Source organism: Lonchura striata, chromosome Z (genome assembly GCF_046129695.1).
Source record: "Lonchura striata isolate bLonStr1 chromosome Z, bLonStr1.mat, whole genome shotgun sequence".
NCBI lineage: Eukaryota > Metazoa > Chordata > Aves > Passeriformes > Estrildidae > Lonchura > Lonchura striata.
Genome location: NC_134642.1, coordinates 39,201,791 through 39,220,525, shown reverse-complemented (window position 1 = coordinate 39,220,525; position 18,735 = coordinate 39,201,791). Strand labels below are relative to the sequence as shown.

General features: G+C 43.7%; 1 protein-coding gene across 1 annotated transcript in view; it reads right to left on the bottom strand.

The window, feature by feature from the left end:
* Window positions 1–18,735, bottom strand: part of PDZD2 (PDZ domain containing 2) — a 137,077-nt gene that overhangs the window by 67,667 nt on the left and 50,675 nt on the right. The window contains exon 2 of the mRNA XM_021554724.3: window positions 582–984. Within this exon, the coding sequence (XP_021410399.2) occupies window positions 582–984 (403 nt within the window). The remainder of the gene's footprint in view (window positions 1–581; window positions 985–18,735) is intronic.

The following is an 18,735-nucleotide window of genomic DNA, read 5'->3' as shown; positions in this document are numbered from 1 at the left end:
AGCCCCAATCCCACTGTCTTCCCAAACATTAATAAATTGTCTATCTCATCAACTCTAAGCAAAATCCACAATTACTTCCATGTGGTTCCCAGACACGGGCCAAAAAATTTTGTACTACAAACACATGCAATGTGGTCTGGTGCATCAAAACGGGAAGCTTCAATCCCAATGTTAACATGAATTGTAAGGTGACATCAAGTCCAGGCAGAGCTAAACATGAAGCTCCAATGGACAAAAATTACCATCTTTTACTGACACCTACTGCTTCACTGTCGTAGGGTCATCAGTTGTCTCAACAAAAAATCCTGAGGCCAACCCTGACAGGTTGAGAGATAGAAGGACCTACCCTACATTGGAGATGGAGTATGACAGAGGTTTCCACCAATTACTATTTAACTCTCCAATCCTCCTGTCCCCTTTTTAGACGCCGGGTGCCCACATCTAAAGATGATAGCTCATCTTGTCACCTACAGGCTCAGCCCAAGGTCAGAGCATTGAAACCACAGAACTGCTTGAGAAATCAACCTAATTTTCTTGCACACCTGCTGCTTTCTTCTCTAGAAGAATCAAATCAAACATACCTGGGCAGCATGGTCCCCAATGTCTGGCATGCCATCATCCGATAGCTGGCCCCGGTATGGTGCCCCGGTGCCCTGGTGCTGCTCTTCCCCATTGCTCTCTGCTTCAGAGGTCTCTGGCTGAGCAACCTCCACCTCCATTGGGGTGCAGTGCCCGTTCCCGTGTTCCACGCCCAGCTTGTCCTTGCTGTCCTTGCCACCTGGTGTCCTGGTAATGACCCCAAACTTCCTGGTCCTTTTCCCATTTTGAGCAGCTCTGTCTCCAGGCTCAGGGCTGGGCTTGGCTTTGGGGTCGCAGCTGTTGCTGTTGTTGCCGTTGGAGGGAGGCAGAGGCGCTTTGCGCTTGATGCGGCGCAACATGATCAGGTAGACAAAGCCCCCATTCCAGCACTGCTCGGCCAGGTAACTGCAAGGAAAGGGATGTGTGAGGATCACCAAGCACCAAGACCTGCAGTGCCCACATCCCACCCCAGCATCCAAACTCACTGCGTCCCATGATGTTCAAGCACTGTCTCAGCCAGCTGATTACCTGGTATAAGGACATGTTAGGATAACTTGAGGAATTGGCAAATGCTCTTTCCTCAGTATCAGAAGAAAATACCAGGAATAATTAACAGCTCTATGAGCCACCCACACTGATCCCACCACAGCATAACATGACAGCTGATAAATGCCACAAGTTCACACACTCTGACCTCTGTATCTGCAGCGCAACAACACATTAAATTGAAGTAAGGAAAGGAGAGCAGAGAATGTTTCCAGCAGAGTATTAAAATAAATAAATATTTTCTAAAACAAATTTAAAATCAGGCAGGATTCATTTGTGCAGAGGCCCTTAGAGCATCCGCATCTGAAATGAGCCTTCTTAGTGAAACTGATCTTCTGCTTCAGCATATGTACATGCTTTGAAGGCCACTGAGAAACTAAAAAAATAAACAGCCAGTAGGGTAAGCAGGCACAGCACCAATGGCTCCAGTACAGCAAAGCACAGCACTACAACTCACCCCAGATGCTTTATAGGGAAGTGGAAATCAGGTGGGTTTCCTTCATAGCAAGCATATTCCGAACTAAAAAGGGGCCAAGACATCTCAATCGTGCAAGGAGCAGCCCTCATGTTCTCTTACCAGAGTCCCCAGGTAAGCTCCTACCAAAGCATCACTTCCCCTCCCAAAGTCTCTGGACGTGCCTTGGAAGAATTAACATTTCTGCTTCAAACAAGCCCTCTGTGACCTTACAGAAACTGCACCCACTGATGCAAAAGGGGAATCTAACTTCATACTTCTTTTAGGAACGGAGATACCTCAACCCAAATTCTTGAAATATTTGGGTTCTGAGCCAAGGGTGTAACCAACTGAGAGTACAAACAAGCTGGAATTTGTATGTAGCAGGTTTGTATGTGCCCTTTCACACTCATTTAGGCCCCAAAACTATATTGCCTTTCTCACTAGTGAAGGTAGCATGAATTTCCCAGAGCATTAAATAACCCTCTCCTGCAGCTGCAATGAAATGAATTCACTAATACAGAGCAGTTGCTGAACCCACAGTTTTTAGAGGAGATGAGAAACTAGGTTTCTCGTCTCTGGAGTTGAACCACAGAACATAAGAGAAAATAGCACAGCACTTGTGTTTGAGAGCAGAGGAACCACTCAGGAGTCTGCTACCAAGTTTTTCCCCTCCCTGCTGCTTGTGGGCTAATTTTCCATTTCCCCTTCTTAAAAGTTGTTTGGATGTAAAATAAATCCTTCAAACTTAATCCTGCACAGAGGTGACTTAATGGCAAAACAGGAAAAGCAGCTATGATAACCCCTGAAGCAAAGGAGTGAGGAAAACACTCTCAGCTACTCAAAATAAGCCAGACCAGCCCAGCAGTGGCTCGAAGTAACATGATGGGTGTGTATTCCTGTCAAGGGACAAGGGCTGGTATTTTCACTCCACTTCTTCGCAAAGCTTCAATGTCCCCCACAAACAACACTGGCATTCAAATCACTTATATTTAATTAGAAAGACTGATGTTCAAATAAATACCACAACTAAATAACCTTAAAAGCAGCCCTGGAGCCACAGACGGGAAGGACAAGTATGCTTGCTGTGCCAAAGTTCCCAATGAATATAAATTGAACTCCAACTCCCTGGACAGTCCTTTCACTTTTCACCAGGCAATCCTTTTTTCTTCCCCTTCCCCAGAAATAAAGAATATTTAAATAAAGCCCTAAACCCATCTTTTTCAAATGGCTGAAAGCAGACAGCCAACAAGCCCTGCCAGTTGGGAAGTCTCTGCAGCAAAGGTCAACTGTCTGGGTGGCCACAAGGTGACACTTGGCTCTGGGAAACACATGAAGCTGGCAGGACCTGAAAAGTTAGTGTAGGAAAAAAATTCCTGAGCTAACATGGAAGTATTTTTGATTATCAAGTTAAAAGAAGAATTCTTTTAATCAACTGAAAAGGGGCAGTTCTGTTCCAGAAACAGTATGGGCTGCCTGTTTTTCACATTTATCTTTCAACTCAGATTTCAAGGCAGCCAGTAAAGTTGATTAAAATTCATTACTTTTGCTTGCAGCAATACCAGTGCACTCTGATCCATCACACATAAGCCTGATAGCACTGCTTCTCTGGGCACATAGAAACAGGAAAGCAGCTCCTTTTCCCATAGTCATGTGGCTTACATGGGTGCTACCCATCCTGTCTTTACACAGTGTCAGCTCTGCCTGATTTGTTTCTGTGCAGGTGCATGTATATGGGGCTTTTTGAAACACCAATCTCTGAACTAATTACTGATGTACTTTTTAATGTCAGCAACCAAGTGCATGCATATCAACTACTTGATTTAGGAAGTACAGGGAACAAGACGGGACTTTGCATATGTCCAAATAAAGTCATTCTAGAGAGCCAAAATAATTTACTATTTCACCTCCACTCATGGCCCATTTATTCTGTTCATAAAGTGTACAGCTGTAAGAAAAAAGGGAGGGTATTTTCCTATCCACTCTTCGTACACAATCATCCCTGCAGTGTGGAGCAGGGTTACAGCAAGTGGTTATAGATGCAGCTGCACTGAAGTCAGCAGAGCAGTGTTGATTTACTCCATATGTTGAGATGGCCTGCATGTTCCAGGCATGCAGCCTGTAGTAACTCATGGACTTATGTCTTGAGTACTTCTCAGCAGTTCAAAGAACACAGTAAATTTCCAAAAAAATAGAAAAAATATGTTTTCTGGGTCAGTGAGCAGTTACCTTTGCATGGCAGCAAGTCACTGCATACACTGGATCATGTCAGGTATTTCCAGACAGGCTAAGCCCTGCTGGGACCAGGGATGCAGTAAGTGGTATCATTATCTCAAGAGTTTGTTTCAAACCAAAGACTAGGAAAACTAGCACTGATAGAACAATAAACTCATACCACAGGATAGGAGACAAGTTGAAAATAATATACTAAGAAATTGTGGTAAATTTATTGTATTGCCCTTCCAAGATAGGGATGATAACCAAGGAGGCTGATCCACCTGCAATTTCTGCTAAGTACATTGCAACTACTTAGCTGGGTTCCTTTTCCTTTACAATTTCTTTCCTGTTTAAGTAAAAAGGAAAACAAACAAACAAAAAACAACCAAAAAAACAACAACAACAACAAAATCTGACCAGGGAAGCATAGTAGGCTTGCAACACTGTACAAAGAACAGGTAAGGTTGTATTAAATGAGTAAGAACCTTCATACTTTAAATTGTTTTCTATCAATCCAGGAGCATCCTATGCCAGAAGGGAGTAGTGGCATAAACTCAATACAATGTAATTATGCGATCTCTGGACAGCAGAAAACTGCAAAAATATAGAATGGACCTCAAATCCCCCTTCTCAAGGGGTTTAAAGTGTGCAATGCAGAAAAGCCTTTTTTTTAAGATTTAGTCCCTGTAGAGCACTTGCAGAGATTTTAGCAATCAATACACCAACAGTGTCTCAGGCAGGGCAGGATCAGAGCTGATGAGCATATGCAGCAGCTCTCAGCACAGATGTGGGGAATCAGCAGCAACCTCCCAATTGTCACTCAGTTTGAACACAGACCTCAGCTCAGATGGAGAAGGTGTGTGGACAAAAAAAATCCCTAATTCAGCTTGATTTATCTAAATTTATTGGAAAATGAGACTCTCTGTTTCTCACTTTGGTGTACAGAGGATGGAATAGGTTTTGGTGAAAGCTTTGGATCTCATACTCCAGCTGAGAAACGTTGAGCCGATACTCCAGCTGCCACCAAATCACAATGCATAACAAATCCTATTATCACTGATTTTAAGAATGCAAGACATTTTACTAGCTGATCATACATTTGTCAGTATCAGTTACCAAACAAAAACATTTCACCAGCAGAACACCCATCCACACTTTCTGTATTTTCCAGTCTTTGCAAGGTAGTGTCAAATCTCCCTGGCACAGCTGGGAGTCCCCTCAGACACTGCAGCATCATCTCCACAGACAGGATCTATAAAGAAAGAATCACTGAAATACTCACTTGGAAATGTTTCCCACTGGCTTGCTCAGAAGGAAGGACCACCCAGGTGCTCCTGCTTCTTTGATCTCACCCTGGCACCAGTGCTGGTAAAACCCCAACCCATATAAAATGTAACCCTTAAGCAGTGGGGAAGACTTGTTCTTCTCTGTAGTAGAGAAACCATGATAATGTTAATAATCCTTAAAACCAGAGGAAAATTGTTTTACACTTGAAACAGAGCTGGAAAGTTACTTCTCACAGAGCTCAACCACAGGCTGGAAAATGCAACTGTAGCTGGCATCAAGGGACATTTAATACCCTTTTTGTATCAGAGCAATAAAGACAGAGACACACGTTCACTTCCCTAGGAGACTATTTTGAGTTATTCAGCCAAATCCCATTTCTCCCCTACACAGCTGAACTGACTGCTGTGATCATTAAACCTGATAAACTCATTGAGTTTATTCCAACCTCCCTGGCACACATGTGAAGTGTCAAACTCAGAAATGGTGTCTTAGACTAAGACAGTAATTTTGTCCTTTTTTATATACACACACACACATATATATCTTTGAGTGTATGCATGTATAAATATAAAGGTTTTCTGACTTGACAAGAGCATGCTGTGACAACCTCTCTGTCACATCCTATCTCACTTTAACAAATACAGACAGTCACACTGAGCCATGGAAAAACCAACGCAGATCCAGCAGCCATAAGAAAGCATCTGGATCTACTTTAGGGCCAGAAATATTGAAGTATGTTTATTTTACACTAATAATACTATTTAGCATTTTTCCAGAAACCTTCATCCTGACAGATCAGAAAGTGCTTTGGAAATTATACGCACAGAGCATCACTGACATCTTGCCAGTGAGCCCATCATGCAGCTCACCAAGACAGAAACTGAGGCAGAAACTGAGCAAAAATCTCAGTTGAGACAACCACTTTTAGAGCCCCTGCCTAGCCCTCCTGGGACCTATAATGTCCTTTGCAGGACAGACAGACTACTAATTCTTATCCTCTTCTCTAAAGGACTTTGGCAGTGTAAAATGCCTTGAAACTCAGTATTATTCAGTCTGGAAAGATGAAGGGCAGTGCAAATACTCACAGAACTGAAACCTCCAGCCCCAAGAGGGATTTTAAAAGCCAAACTTAACATTTCTCTATGGCATCTGCAAAGGAGCTAACTTGCTTTTCAGGTAAGGCAAATTAATGACTAACAGATAATGACTGATGTTCCTGTTGAAACCCTCACCTCACCGCTGTCACTGTGCAATAACATCTGTCCCACTAAGGACTGGTTTTGGCAAACACCAATGGGAATTTTCCACAAATTGCCATGTCTTCAGCCAGGAGTCAGGCCTGCCTTAATGTCTGCAGTCAAAAAGACCAGGGCAAACCTTGCTGCATCCAAGCCTGCAAGAGGTTCCATCACCTGAGAGTTGCAAGGATACCTGATGACCAGCCCTCTCATCCACCTCCTTGGAGGATTAAGCTCTCCAGCCATAATTTATCTCAGCAGAAACCTGGCTACTACTTCAACACAGTCTTAGGCACAGAACTGAAGCACACAAGGAAATGAGCTTGATCCAACATCGCATCACCAACAAGCCCTTTCCTGCCCCAGGCTCTGCAAGCAATGGAACAACAAGTGACACAATGTTCCCTGCCTCCCTTAATAAATTTGAGGAAAGGCAGAAAGGCAAAGAAGTCAGTCATGGAGCTCAGCTACTAATCATACCCAAGGAGAGCATTCAAATAGTGCAGAAGGTGCTCTCATCTCCCTTTTCAGGATGAGCAATCCTCAGCCCTCAGGTTGTCACCAAGGTTAAGCAGCAACAACTTTAAGTCTCACAGCAGCTGTGGCTCTCTATGGCACACTGCATTTTTCTAAGGATAGTTAAATTGGCAGCTTTCTGAAAAACAGATCTTTGAATCCTGTGTTTTTGTTTCCACAATTAAAATTACAGCACAGAATGCAACTAGATTTAGCGAATTTTTGAAGAAAAAAACAACTATGGAAGTTACACTTCAAGGTACATTTAGTAAGGCTGGCAGAAGGCCTTAGGCAAGACTTCCCTGCACACTGTGAAATCCTGATCTCTCAGGAGGGGTGGAAAGGGAGTGGAGGGAGGATTCCTGCTGCACTTTCATGGACTCCGTGCCTGCCTATAGCTTTTTCTGGAAGAGGGAATTGTGACACAGGACCAAGATAAAGCCTGGTGAGACACTTCACTCCACCTGGTATCGACACAATGATGTGGCTTTGAATTTGGGAAGACTGAATTCCTTTCCTCTTCTTGAACTCTACATCCCTGACAGCACCGCAGGCAAGTCTTTCCATGGAAGGATAGGGCCAACAACATGGCATCCCACACAGTTACTGTAAGGTCTGAAGTGGTGAAGCCACTGGGTTTAAATATTGCAGTTTCACAATCAGCTCATATCTGGGATCAGCCCACACCAAATAGTACCACAGATTTCCACCCACCCCATATCCTGCCTGCTCAAGTGCTGGCACAGTCATATGGGCAACAGTACAAATGAACCCGAGGATGGAAATGATCCAGCTTGTTTTAAAAATTCAGAACTCAATACAAGGATTTTAAACACAGACAACACTCTGATCTGGTCCCAGTGGCACAGAGGCAAGGACAGGAGGAGAATGGCAATGGCAGGGGACCACACTTCCACAAATGGCCTTAACCTACATAGGACTGAGAGACATGTGTGGCCACAGCCCAGGGCAAGGGAGTTGCACACACCGTGCAGGCAGGCGCAGTGTCTGCCTTTGGCTGCATGGCATTCACACCTCCCACTTCTAAAACCCAAAGGATAGCCACCCTCTCCACACACAAGGAAGCCTAGCTGAATTGCATCTGCACCACAGGTATGGAGAGAATATAGGCTGGATTATTTAATTTACACTGGCACGACACAAAACTCACATAGGTCTGCCCTGCATGCTGTTGAGATGCTTCAAAAGCATATGCACAGCTCTGGGACAACAACAAGCAGAGCAGGGACCCTCAAATTACACTGCACATGGAAAAAGGATGCGAATGGCCACACTGATCCCTCTTTCCTCCCAGAACAAACAGCTGAATAGGATGACTTGAGGAGCTTTATAAATTCTCCACACCTGAAGAATCCCAAAGTTCTGATGAACAGCCTAAACCTAGCAGATTTTGCAACTGCAGGCATCATAAAATCCTTTGATATTTGCTGATGTATGGCTGTGCTAGCAGGGCAGAGCAGTGACACTGCATTCCGACTGCAGAGATTCTGGACTCAAGCTTTACACATCTGCATTCACAAGTCACAGTGGACAGAAACACATGGTGCTTTTTGGGTTTGGATGCTTGAGACAGACTAATGGGTGTTAAGGAGTCAAATTCTCTTTGTTCCTTGGTTAGTGGCAGAGTGTATGAACAGAAGTGGGCTAATCCAAAAACCATCCTGGTCCCAGTTTGTTAGTTTATAGCTCTGCTGCAAACAGACATTCAGCTGGATACACAGTCACATTCACAAATATAACTTCCAGTTACAATATATCTAAGCAATTTAAAGTGGCTAAAAGTTATCAATTTAAAAACTACAAAAACCTTGGCTGTATCAGGCCAAAATGATAACAAATTTCACATGAGCATTATCACCTGCAATTTCTGAGTAACCCATACTGCTGTTCACACACAGTCTCTCCCACCACAATGACTACAGAATACAAGATCCTGGAAGCTCCAATCGTTTTCCTGTGCAAATGCTCCCAGTTTCCAATGGCCTTCTGTACAACTGATGTTTCATTGAGCACTTAAGAGGCAGGTTGAGTTTTACACCTTTTCTATGCTTTTACAAAGAAGGCACTAATTTTCCTTCCTCTGTAAGCCCAGAAGTAGATGTGCTCTTTTCTGCATGACATATTGCTCCTACCAAAGTATAAGACTTGCTCCATACTGGAATCCCAAACAAGTTTTCATTTACAAAACATATAGCAGAATCATAGAACACTCTGAGCTGGAAGTTTCCAACTTTTTGAGTTGGAAAGGATCCAACATGGATCCTCAAGCACAATTCCTGGTCCTGCATAGGACACAATCCCACTAATCACACCATGTGCCTGAGAGCAGTGTCCAAAATAAACCACCCAGCTGGAAAACACACATGCCTCACATGAAGGAAGAAGGAAGAGGGTCAAAAGCCATCCATGTGTGACCCATGTACAAAGTATCTCCAGTGTGTGATGCTGCTGCCACATCACCCTGAATACTCAAATCTTGTTACTGTGTTTACACCTTAACACCCTATTTCGAGGGCTTCCTGCCTTTCCTCTATGCTATTTTAGGATCACCCTTCTAAAACAACTGCTTTCTAAGCATCCAGCTCACATCCTTCCCTCTTCCTCCCTGCAAATCTTTTATCTAATTTTGCCCCCAGTTTCAAATCACACCAGGAAGCAGTGACAGCCAGGAATAGATTTAACCGGAGAGAAATGGTTTGTACTCAAAACTGAATGAGAAGTTCAGCACAGATGATATTCTTTACCATAATCCAGGAATTTTGCACAGAGAGAGCTGCCAGGGAGGATGCCATGAAAATTTCCATGTGTGACTTTGACAACTCCTTGATGCCAAACTTAGTGGTGGGAGGGCTGCAAGACCGTGGGGTCTGAATCTGCCCCCAGCCAGCACTGCTACAGCAGAACAGGGAAGTGCTAGTGGCAGGCACAGGCTGTTTCTGGGAGGTGAGATCACCCCTTTGGAATAAAACTGCCTATTTTTCCCCATGCAGAAATTATCACAAATGCCCAAAAGCTAGGAGAACAAACACATCTCACTGAAACACCTTTTATTCCATCAGCAAAGTTTTACAATAGTATCTCAAATTGGGGGAGAAATAAACAAAACAAAATAACAATCTCTGCAACATTGTTTTGGCAAATCACATTATTTAGGTTCTAACATCAGTTGTAATTCCCAGCCTACCTCTTTCCACTGAGAAGTGAAGGTTTGGATGTCTGCAAGCAATGAAAATGAGAGCCAGAAAATTTAATCAAGTCTATTTTACAGCAGGATGCAGTATGCTGGGTTAAAAGAGACTTATTTCCAATGCTATTGCAGGCTCACTTGAGCTCCTGAGAGGAGCCCTATTAACAGAGAGAGGCCAGGCTTCAAATAACCCTGCAACTGCTGCGGGGCAGATAGGGAAGGAACAAATTCACAGTTCTCAGATTTAGTTGAGGGGGCCAATTCTACCAGCAAGAGCTACTCGGCTTCACAAGACTGCTTGGCTTTGAGCATTTTCCAGGATTCTTCCTAATATTGAAAATGGTAGCTACTTAAATCAACCGCTTCCTCTTTCCTGTTATTCAGCATCCCAAGATCTTGCAATTTGACCACAAAGCCAGAAACATGTATTTGAGATGAGAAATACAGCTCTTCACTAACAGCAAAATGGAAGACCGAGCACTCTATCAGAGCAGGGGAAAAGCTGGAAAGTATGATCTGACACTACTGGAAGAAACCTTAACAGGTGGAAAAGAGCCTGAACTCATACAAATGTACTCCTACATACATTACTTTTTGTGACTTCAGAACAGCTAGGCCCAAGGAAGAAAAGGAGTGAATTTTCCACAAGGGTGAGACTCTCTCAACATGCCCAGCAATGCCATCACCCACAGTCAAAATGCTTACAGGCTGCCCAGACTCAGCCCTCCCTACTAGCCTGTCAGCATCTCCTTTCACTTGCACCCACTATTGCAAACAATAATTTTGCCTTTTGATGGCCATTGCCTGCAGGGACAGGAGGTTTATTAAGCTATTTAACATCACTGTTTTGCTCTTTGTGGTGGGGACTAGCTGCACACACAATAAATCCTGGGGATGAACTGCTTTTGGCTCTGACTATGGGCTTGCTGAACCATGCTTCCCCTGCACGCTGGGACAGGTTTCCAACCATAATAACCCTGCATAAAACACCATCTCTTGCTCAACAGTTTCTGCCAGTCACACCAATCCTTTTCTCTCTCCCACTGCCTAAACACATCTTTGATATTCCTGCTGTTTGGCCAGAATAAAGGACTCACCCTCTCTAAAACAAGGAAACCATACTGACACCCATTCAGTTTTACAATTCCCCATGAGAACAAACATTTCCCAGCTAGCTGCCCAGTGACGGGCCTGAGGTTACTTCTCCCAGGCAAGTGCACTGCTTTGCATTCAGGCACTTCATCGATGGATGCTCAGGATCCCCAGCCAGAAGCAGATCATCAACAAAAGAGCAGCTTCTACCAAGCTGCTGAGACTGTCCCTGACCCAGGTGTCACACCTGCTCAGGTGACAAGTGCCCCCAGGATAACACCTCCACCAATACTGCACATCCCTAAAATCGATTGCTCAAGTACATTTTGGGAACTACAGCAGGTCTCTGCAACACAACAGCCTGCAAGGCAGGAATTGAACTATGCCAGATATATATGCACCTATCTGCCTGTAGGGAATTTGCCTCTTTCCATGGATCCTCACATAAACCAGCTTCTAACTACATCCTCACTTTCTGTTTTTACCACAGTGAGTTTGAACTCTTCTCCCAAAAGGGAGAAGAATTAAGGAACACATATGGCAGTAGCCATAAACATTTCCCAACTTCAGAGAGCCCATGGACTGGAGCTTGCAGATTACTTCAATGTTCCAATGAATGCTTTGCACACAGTGGAGTTTCTGGATTTAATACAGATTTTGCAGGCTGTTGTAACCACACTTCCAACTACAAAACACACAAGCATCCCACTAGCAGGCCACGATGGTGACTAAAATCACAGAAAGTGCCTTGAGACAGTCCTCACCAACACCCCTGGAAGTGAAGATTATTTTGATAGGAGGGCAAATAAAAGTCTGCTTTCTGCAGCTATTCACATAACATCCCAGCATCAAATCAATCTTCCCCAGCTGCTTCTGCAGCCAAAACTCATCAGGATTTGCCCCAGTTGTAGCTTCATTAGATGCTACCAAATACAACACAGGTGCAATTCAACTTGGAACATGACAGCAGAGTTAAATGCTTTTTTTTTTTTTTTTAATTAAAACAATTGAAGACAGCAAGCTCTCACACTTCATCCCATGTCAGGATACCAACATACAGCTTTTCTGCCCCATATCTCTATCAAACCATGACAACAGAGAGAGTTGCTCATTGATTTGTGCTCCTCATGGACTCAGAAGGAACTGTCTGTGGCCATAACCTGGGCTTTGAGTAGGGGCTGATCCAAAAGGGTGTCCGCAGGTGTGCCAGCCCAGTGACCAAGGATGAAATCTATGATCACAGAAGCAGGTAAGGGCATGAGTCGCTGCGCACCACTCCAGACAGGCAAAGTCCCTGGCACAAGCAGTAGGACACCCTTCTGCCTAAGCTGGGGGGACAGTCCCATAGGAGAGGCATCACACAGAACTGCAGACCCCACTGGGGTTGCTGCCCAGCAGCTCCTGGCTTGTAGGAAATGCTTGGTGCTGTGGTACCAGAAGCATTACAGGCAGAAATACTCCTAGGAGCCCAGTGAAGAGTTGTGCCAGATGGTGAGGAGGTGCAACACCAGCCCTGTTCACCTTGCACAGTGCAGAAGGGAAGATGACATGGGGTATCTCTTCCCCCCAGCTGCCAGACCCTGGGGCTATGAAGGGTCTTTTTTGCTACTGGGGCATTGCCAGTCCATGGAAAAGCCAGAGCCAAGGGAATTAAGCACAAAGCACTCTGCACTGTGGCTGTACTTCCCAATGCATCATGCTATCAGCTTGATCATCCAAACTGACACAAAACAGGAATGACTGCCCTCTTTTCTTTCTTTTCCCTTTTTTTGTCTTTTCTAGATTTTACAATCCCCCTCGGAAATCTGCAGCTCTGGCATGAGACAGACCAGCACCACGTCACAAGAAATCCCCTGTAAGCCTTTCAATGACTTTCATCTATTATTCACTTACTGCAAATCCTTGCCATTAACAAACTGCACTAAGGGAATCCGAACTTTCAAAGCCACAAATCTCCTAATAACTACGGCCGCTTTATACATGCCTTAGGATTAGCCATGTCATCTACTTAGAAACTCAAAGCTGCTCTTCATTATTGGATCTAACCTGCCTGCAAACAGGAAACAGACTGGTAATACTGCCCCTGATTTCAATGATGCAGAGGCAGTCATTACGTGACATCCCCCTCCTGGGCACATCAAGCCCAGTGGCACACATTTATGCTGCACTACTGTGCCAAAGACCCAGAAACCTCCCTCGAGCACACTGACACCAACCCTGGCAGACGGCACAGGAGTAAGCCTGAATCCAAGCACACTCAGGCTTCACACTGGCTCCTAGTATGCAAACTAAAGGCAGTTTTACAACTATCTGCTCTGTAAATTAAAAATGCCTTTAGTTCCTTTGAAAAATAAGAGCTTATTTAGTCAATACATCGGCTTCTTCAAAGAGCCTTCAAACTAATTAGCCATGATAACTGAGTTACTATGAAAATACAGAGCTTGCACTCAATACTCTTGATGATAACAGAGCTGCTGCTTTGGTACTGAAGCTATAGAATTAGCACAAACTTCATCAGATGCATTTTCCTATAGGCTCCAAATTATATTTCAAACTGAATATTTTCCTTTCCTGCGGTGGATGTGGGAATTTACTTAATTCATTTGTAAGTTCAAAGCAATAATGATTTTTAGCCCATGTGCAGATCAAGAGTTTGAATATTCAACAGTGACAGCGTGAGGGGAAGGAAGACAGACACACAAGAGAAAACACAGAAAAAAAAAAAACTGCAGTAAAAAAGTAAAGGAGGGTAAAAAAGATAGTTGCTGCACTACAGATGAAATATACAGCTGCTCCGGTTCAAATTTTTCAGGACAGAGAAATGAGGATTGCTTAATTTAACAAAAAGGGCATACTACCCAGAGGCAAACCCTCCCTCATAGATGCAGATAGGCTGTCAAGCAAAACAAAGTTTACAACCCCCCACAAGATATGCAAAGGGCAGAGAAGCAGACTGCAAGGCTCACAAATTTTTATTCCAAGAGTTCCTGCGCACCCCTGCTTCTTAAAGAGCGGGTTTACTTGGCAGATAAGCCGTTGCTTCTTAAAAAAAAATTCAAAAAAGTAAAGAAAGTCAAAGGCAACAACATCACAGGAAAAGAAATTTCCCTTTTTTCTGACTTCCATTTATCTGCTTTACATGCAGGTTTACTTACAGCAGAGACCAGCAGGGATGCATCCGAGGGCTCAGCACCACTGGCACTCCCTAAAACCCCAATCTCCCTTCTTCTCTTGCTCCTCCTCTGCTCACTGCCCCACCCAAAGCACCCAGCTCTTCCACCACCTCTTCCAGCTCACTTCCCCTCCCCAGGGGAATCAACACTGCTTGCTCCAAAAGTGTGACAAATCGTAATTCTAAATTTCAGGGCAGAACCTGGCAGCAACTATGGGGAGGGGAAAAAAAAAAAGAGTTCTGACAGGGGAAAGGGGGAACTAAAAATTACCATTACAAATCATCACAACTTTGTTATTAGTTTATAACATGTCATATAGCTGATTTCCTTCCCCTCCTCTTCCTACACTTTCACTGACTGTATTGATTGGACTTGTCAGCACGTTCTCACATAAGACTGAATTCAATTAAATGAAATACAACCAACAAGCCAGCAGGTATTCGACGTTTGCTTAAAAAAAAAAATCAAGTAGCAACACGTGCAGACAGCCAGTGTCACCTGAAAGGAGGATGTTCTGTAATGTGTTTAGTAACTGCCATCTGGACAGAAAAAGCCAGAAGCAGACTTAACCAGCAATTCTCTGCAAGTGTCAGGACAGCAGCAGAGTACAACAAATACTGAATCTTATTTCACACGCTGGATCAGAGTTTAATCTGAGCAGTAGCCACATAAATCCAGAGGGGCTCTATTAAAAACCAGTGCAATGACTCATCCCACAGGGAAAAGCATAAATTCAAACTTTGGGCATCTATATATTTCTTAAGTAAGCCTTTTGTTTAGCAACAAGAATTTCTTTGTTGGACAAGCAGGGCGCTGGATCACATCCTTGTAGCAGGACATTTCTGCTCCTTCAGCAACACAGAAGGCATTAAGACAGCCCACATGCAAAGCAGAGACTGTACATGTCTATGCCAAGTAACTCTGCCATGGGCACTTCAATACAGTGGTATTTTCAATCCTCCTCGGCCACTGCAACCCTACAGCAGCCCTAAGGCTGCCCTCTGTCCTCATCCACCCCCATTGCTAGCAGCAAAACCCTGACAAACCCTCACCCTCCCCAAAAGTCAGTTGGCATTTTGCCACCTGCCCTGCACAACCAGGATTTCCTTCCGGGAGCACAGTAATGGCTCAGAGCCATTGCAGCTCCTTCACAGCTTTTTGAAAAGCTTTGGCAAGAAGAGTACAGTGTCTTTTTTTAGAGACACGTCCCCGTTCGTCAGGTGGCACAAGACTCTCCTTCCTGCCAGCCAGAAGTTAAGCCCTTAGCCCTGACCCAGCACAGCAACAACTGTCCCAGGGACTTCCAGCTTCCACATTCTTCTCACTTAACACCAACCTTCTGCAGCAAGGCTTTGGGTCCACCCCTTCCCTACCAGCCAAAATTAAAGCAATTCAGTGTAATACCAGCTTCTTTGAAGACAGAAATACCCAACACCACTATCAGTTCCCCAAGGCCATTGTGCTCAATGATAAAGTCAATTTGTGGGTCACATTTGTTGGTGTTTACTCAGATGAGAAGCACCAAAACACATGCTCTCCACTGGCTGTGCTCATGGAAGTGACACATATCAGATAATCTCAGCAAATTGCTACTGATCACAAGAAGAGACACTTCAGCAACCACATGGTCCCAGAAACAAAAGACCCACATCCACTTTAATCGCCATTGTGCCCTGTTTCCATTACAATGATGGCACAACCTCCACTATGCATAAGGAATGAGGTATTAAAAACAAAAACAGGAAAATGCCAAAACCAAAGGATGGGTACCTGTTGATTATCTCCTTCTTCTTTGGTGCTATCTTGATGCCAAGATACTATTAACACCTTCATCTGTTATATGCAAAATCTTAAAATTAGGCTGCTTCAGCCTTTACTCTGAAATATTGTGGCAGTTGCTCTCCCAAGAACAATTTTTCTTTGTCTGGGATATGTGCTCTCACACTGATCAAATACAGAAACACATACCCACACAAAAATTCTGCAGTGTGATGGGCAATTGATTTGGTTGCCAGCTCAAAGTCTGGGGCCTGGATGATTAACACAATACATGTTTAATCTAAATTACGACAGGACATAAAGCTTGGCATTAAATGCAGGACAATGATATAGATATTAATAAAAGTTATAGGATCTTTTAAAATAGAACAAAATGGTTATCCTAACCACTACAGTTTTCAAAATTATTATCAAACTCCAATAATTTGATTAAATCTGATGTATTCTACTGGATTTTTCACTTTTGTTGTACACACATAAAATACACATACTCTATGCAAGTAAACAGAATGCTCTTGATTACCTTGAAGGCACTGAGACAGTACTACCTCTGTCTTCTCATCATGCTGTTTTCTGTTTCCAAACTCCTGTTTCATTTGACCTAGCAGCATCGTCCTGCTATAGCTGTTACTGCATTTTTGATGTAAGATGCTACATGTTCCCAAAACCAGAGCTGGCCTAAGCTTCCTGTGACACGGAAAGCAAGAGGGGACAAGGGGCAGTACTGTACTCACAAAGCCCTTCTTGTAGTGGCTATGACTAAAGTCCCTCACTTTGGGGAAGTTTTTGGCAAGGACTCTATGGAAATGTGCTGGCTAACAGCAGAAGAAGATGCTGTCAGCTCTCCACATGCCCCTAGCTCTTGAAAATGCCAGCCTACCTCCCAGTTTAGATGTTAGCCCTCCTCTCCAAATGTTTTTCTCCTCAATCCCTCATAGCATTTTCACTTTATTCTGCAAGAGAAGAGAGGCATAAGTTCTTCTTTCCCTCTCTAGTTCTGAATAAATCAGCAGATGTCAGGGTTTCAAGACAGCCCCTTCCTCAAGCAAGGAGAATGCAAAGCCAAAGCAGGAGGCCAACTATTTGATCAATACTCTTTGATTTAATTAGCTTTGGACCAGGCTTAAAGTTGATGCCTTAGAGGAGTGCCACAGGCAAAACTCAGTTTGCGTGAGGGATTTCTTTCATAAAAAAAGATCTAAACCTTGGAGGTACTAAGGACAATTTACCGCCTAGAGAGACTTGCCTTCAGCAAAGCAACAATCATCTGACTTACTTAATAGTTGAACTCCTATAAAGAAAAGACCTATCACATTGAACTTACTTATATATTTTGTGCCATTCCACTTTCATTTTTCAACTTACTTAATATATTCTACTTATCTTCCTTCTGTACCTTCCTAAGTCAGTTCTTTGGATATGAGGCCAGTATTGCCCAACAGTCGCCAGTGTAAAACTTCCAGCTCTCTCCAAAATGGGTCACAAAAGCCATTTGCTGCACATAAAAGCCTGTTACCTCCTCCAGTTTATTCAGTTTTATCTGAAAATCAAGACTTTGATGCATATATATGAAACAGAGCTGTGAACAGAGCACACCAATATCTACCATATTTTTAAGGCCTATTTGCACTTGCCAATATACATATATTAATCTTAATGTATTGGATCTGGACCAGAAGCTAAAAGCCAGGACAATAAGGCTTGAAGTAGCAGTCTGGATTCAAGTCCAAACTTGGCAGTTTAAACTCATATATCATAATCATCATTACTCAAATTCAGTGAAGGGAGGGCAGACCTTAAATCCTTATTAGATTTACTGACCTATTGATTTACTCAGCTTATTAATTTCTTTTGTACCTTTACAGATCCTGTCACAAAGAATTCAAATCGGAGCTTCCTAACCTAAGAAAATTATGACTGCAGCTGAACACTTGCCTTATATCATTAATGACACCTCCAAGATGGGTCAAGCACCCCTGAAGACTCGAGTGTCAGACCCTGCATTTCATCCCCAGATGAGCAGTGAAGCCTGCAGTGCAAACTGAGTGAAGTCAGAAGCTGGCAAGTGTCTCCTCACCCATCCCATTGCACCCTTTTACACACTACTCAATGTCTGCTAACATCTTTGGCACCCACATCACAGTTTGTTCACTGCTGGTCAAAAATATGCATGACAGAGAGCAATTAATGAGTTCAGTGTGAAATAAATTAAATCGAATTATGACCTCACAGCATCAACAGTGCATTAATCTCTTACACCAAAGCCATGCAAGGATACAGCTGCAAGACTGGAGCTCTACAGGCACTTGCTGTGAATCCCCCCATACAGACACTGAGGGCAAGCTCATCTTTTGGATGTCCTCCACCTTGCAGCAGCCAGGACCACACACAGCTTGCATCCCTGAAACTCAGCTCCATCTTCCATCCATAAAAGGAGCACCAGGAGCAGACCTGCAACTCCCAGCACCCAGGGCTGATCTTTAATCTTCTCACAGGAGGGCAGGCAAGGTGTGAGCACAGGCCTGCGAACAGCTCTGGTCTCAAACACATGCAGAGATGAACCAACACAAATATGTGACAGAAAAAACATAGGGACATCTGCAGCTCTGCCAGGGTCCTGACTGCCAGCCCTCCTTCCAAGTGATC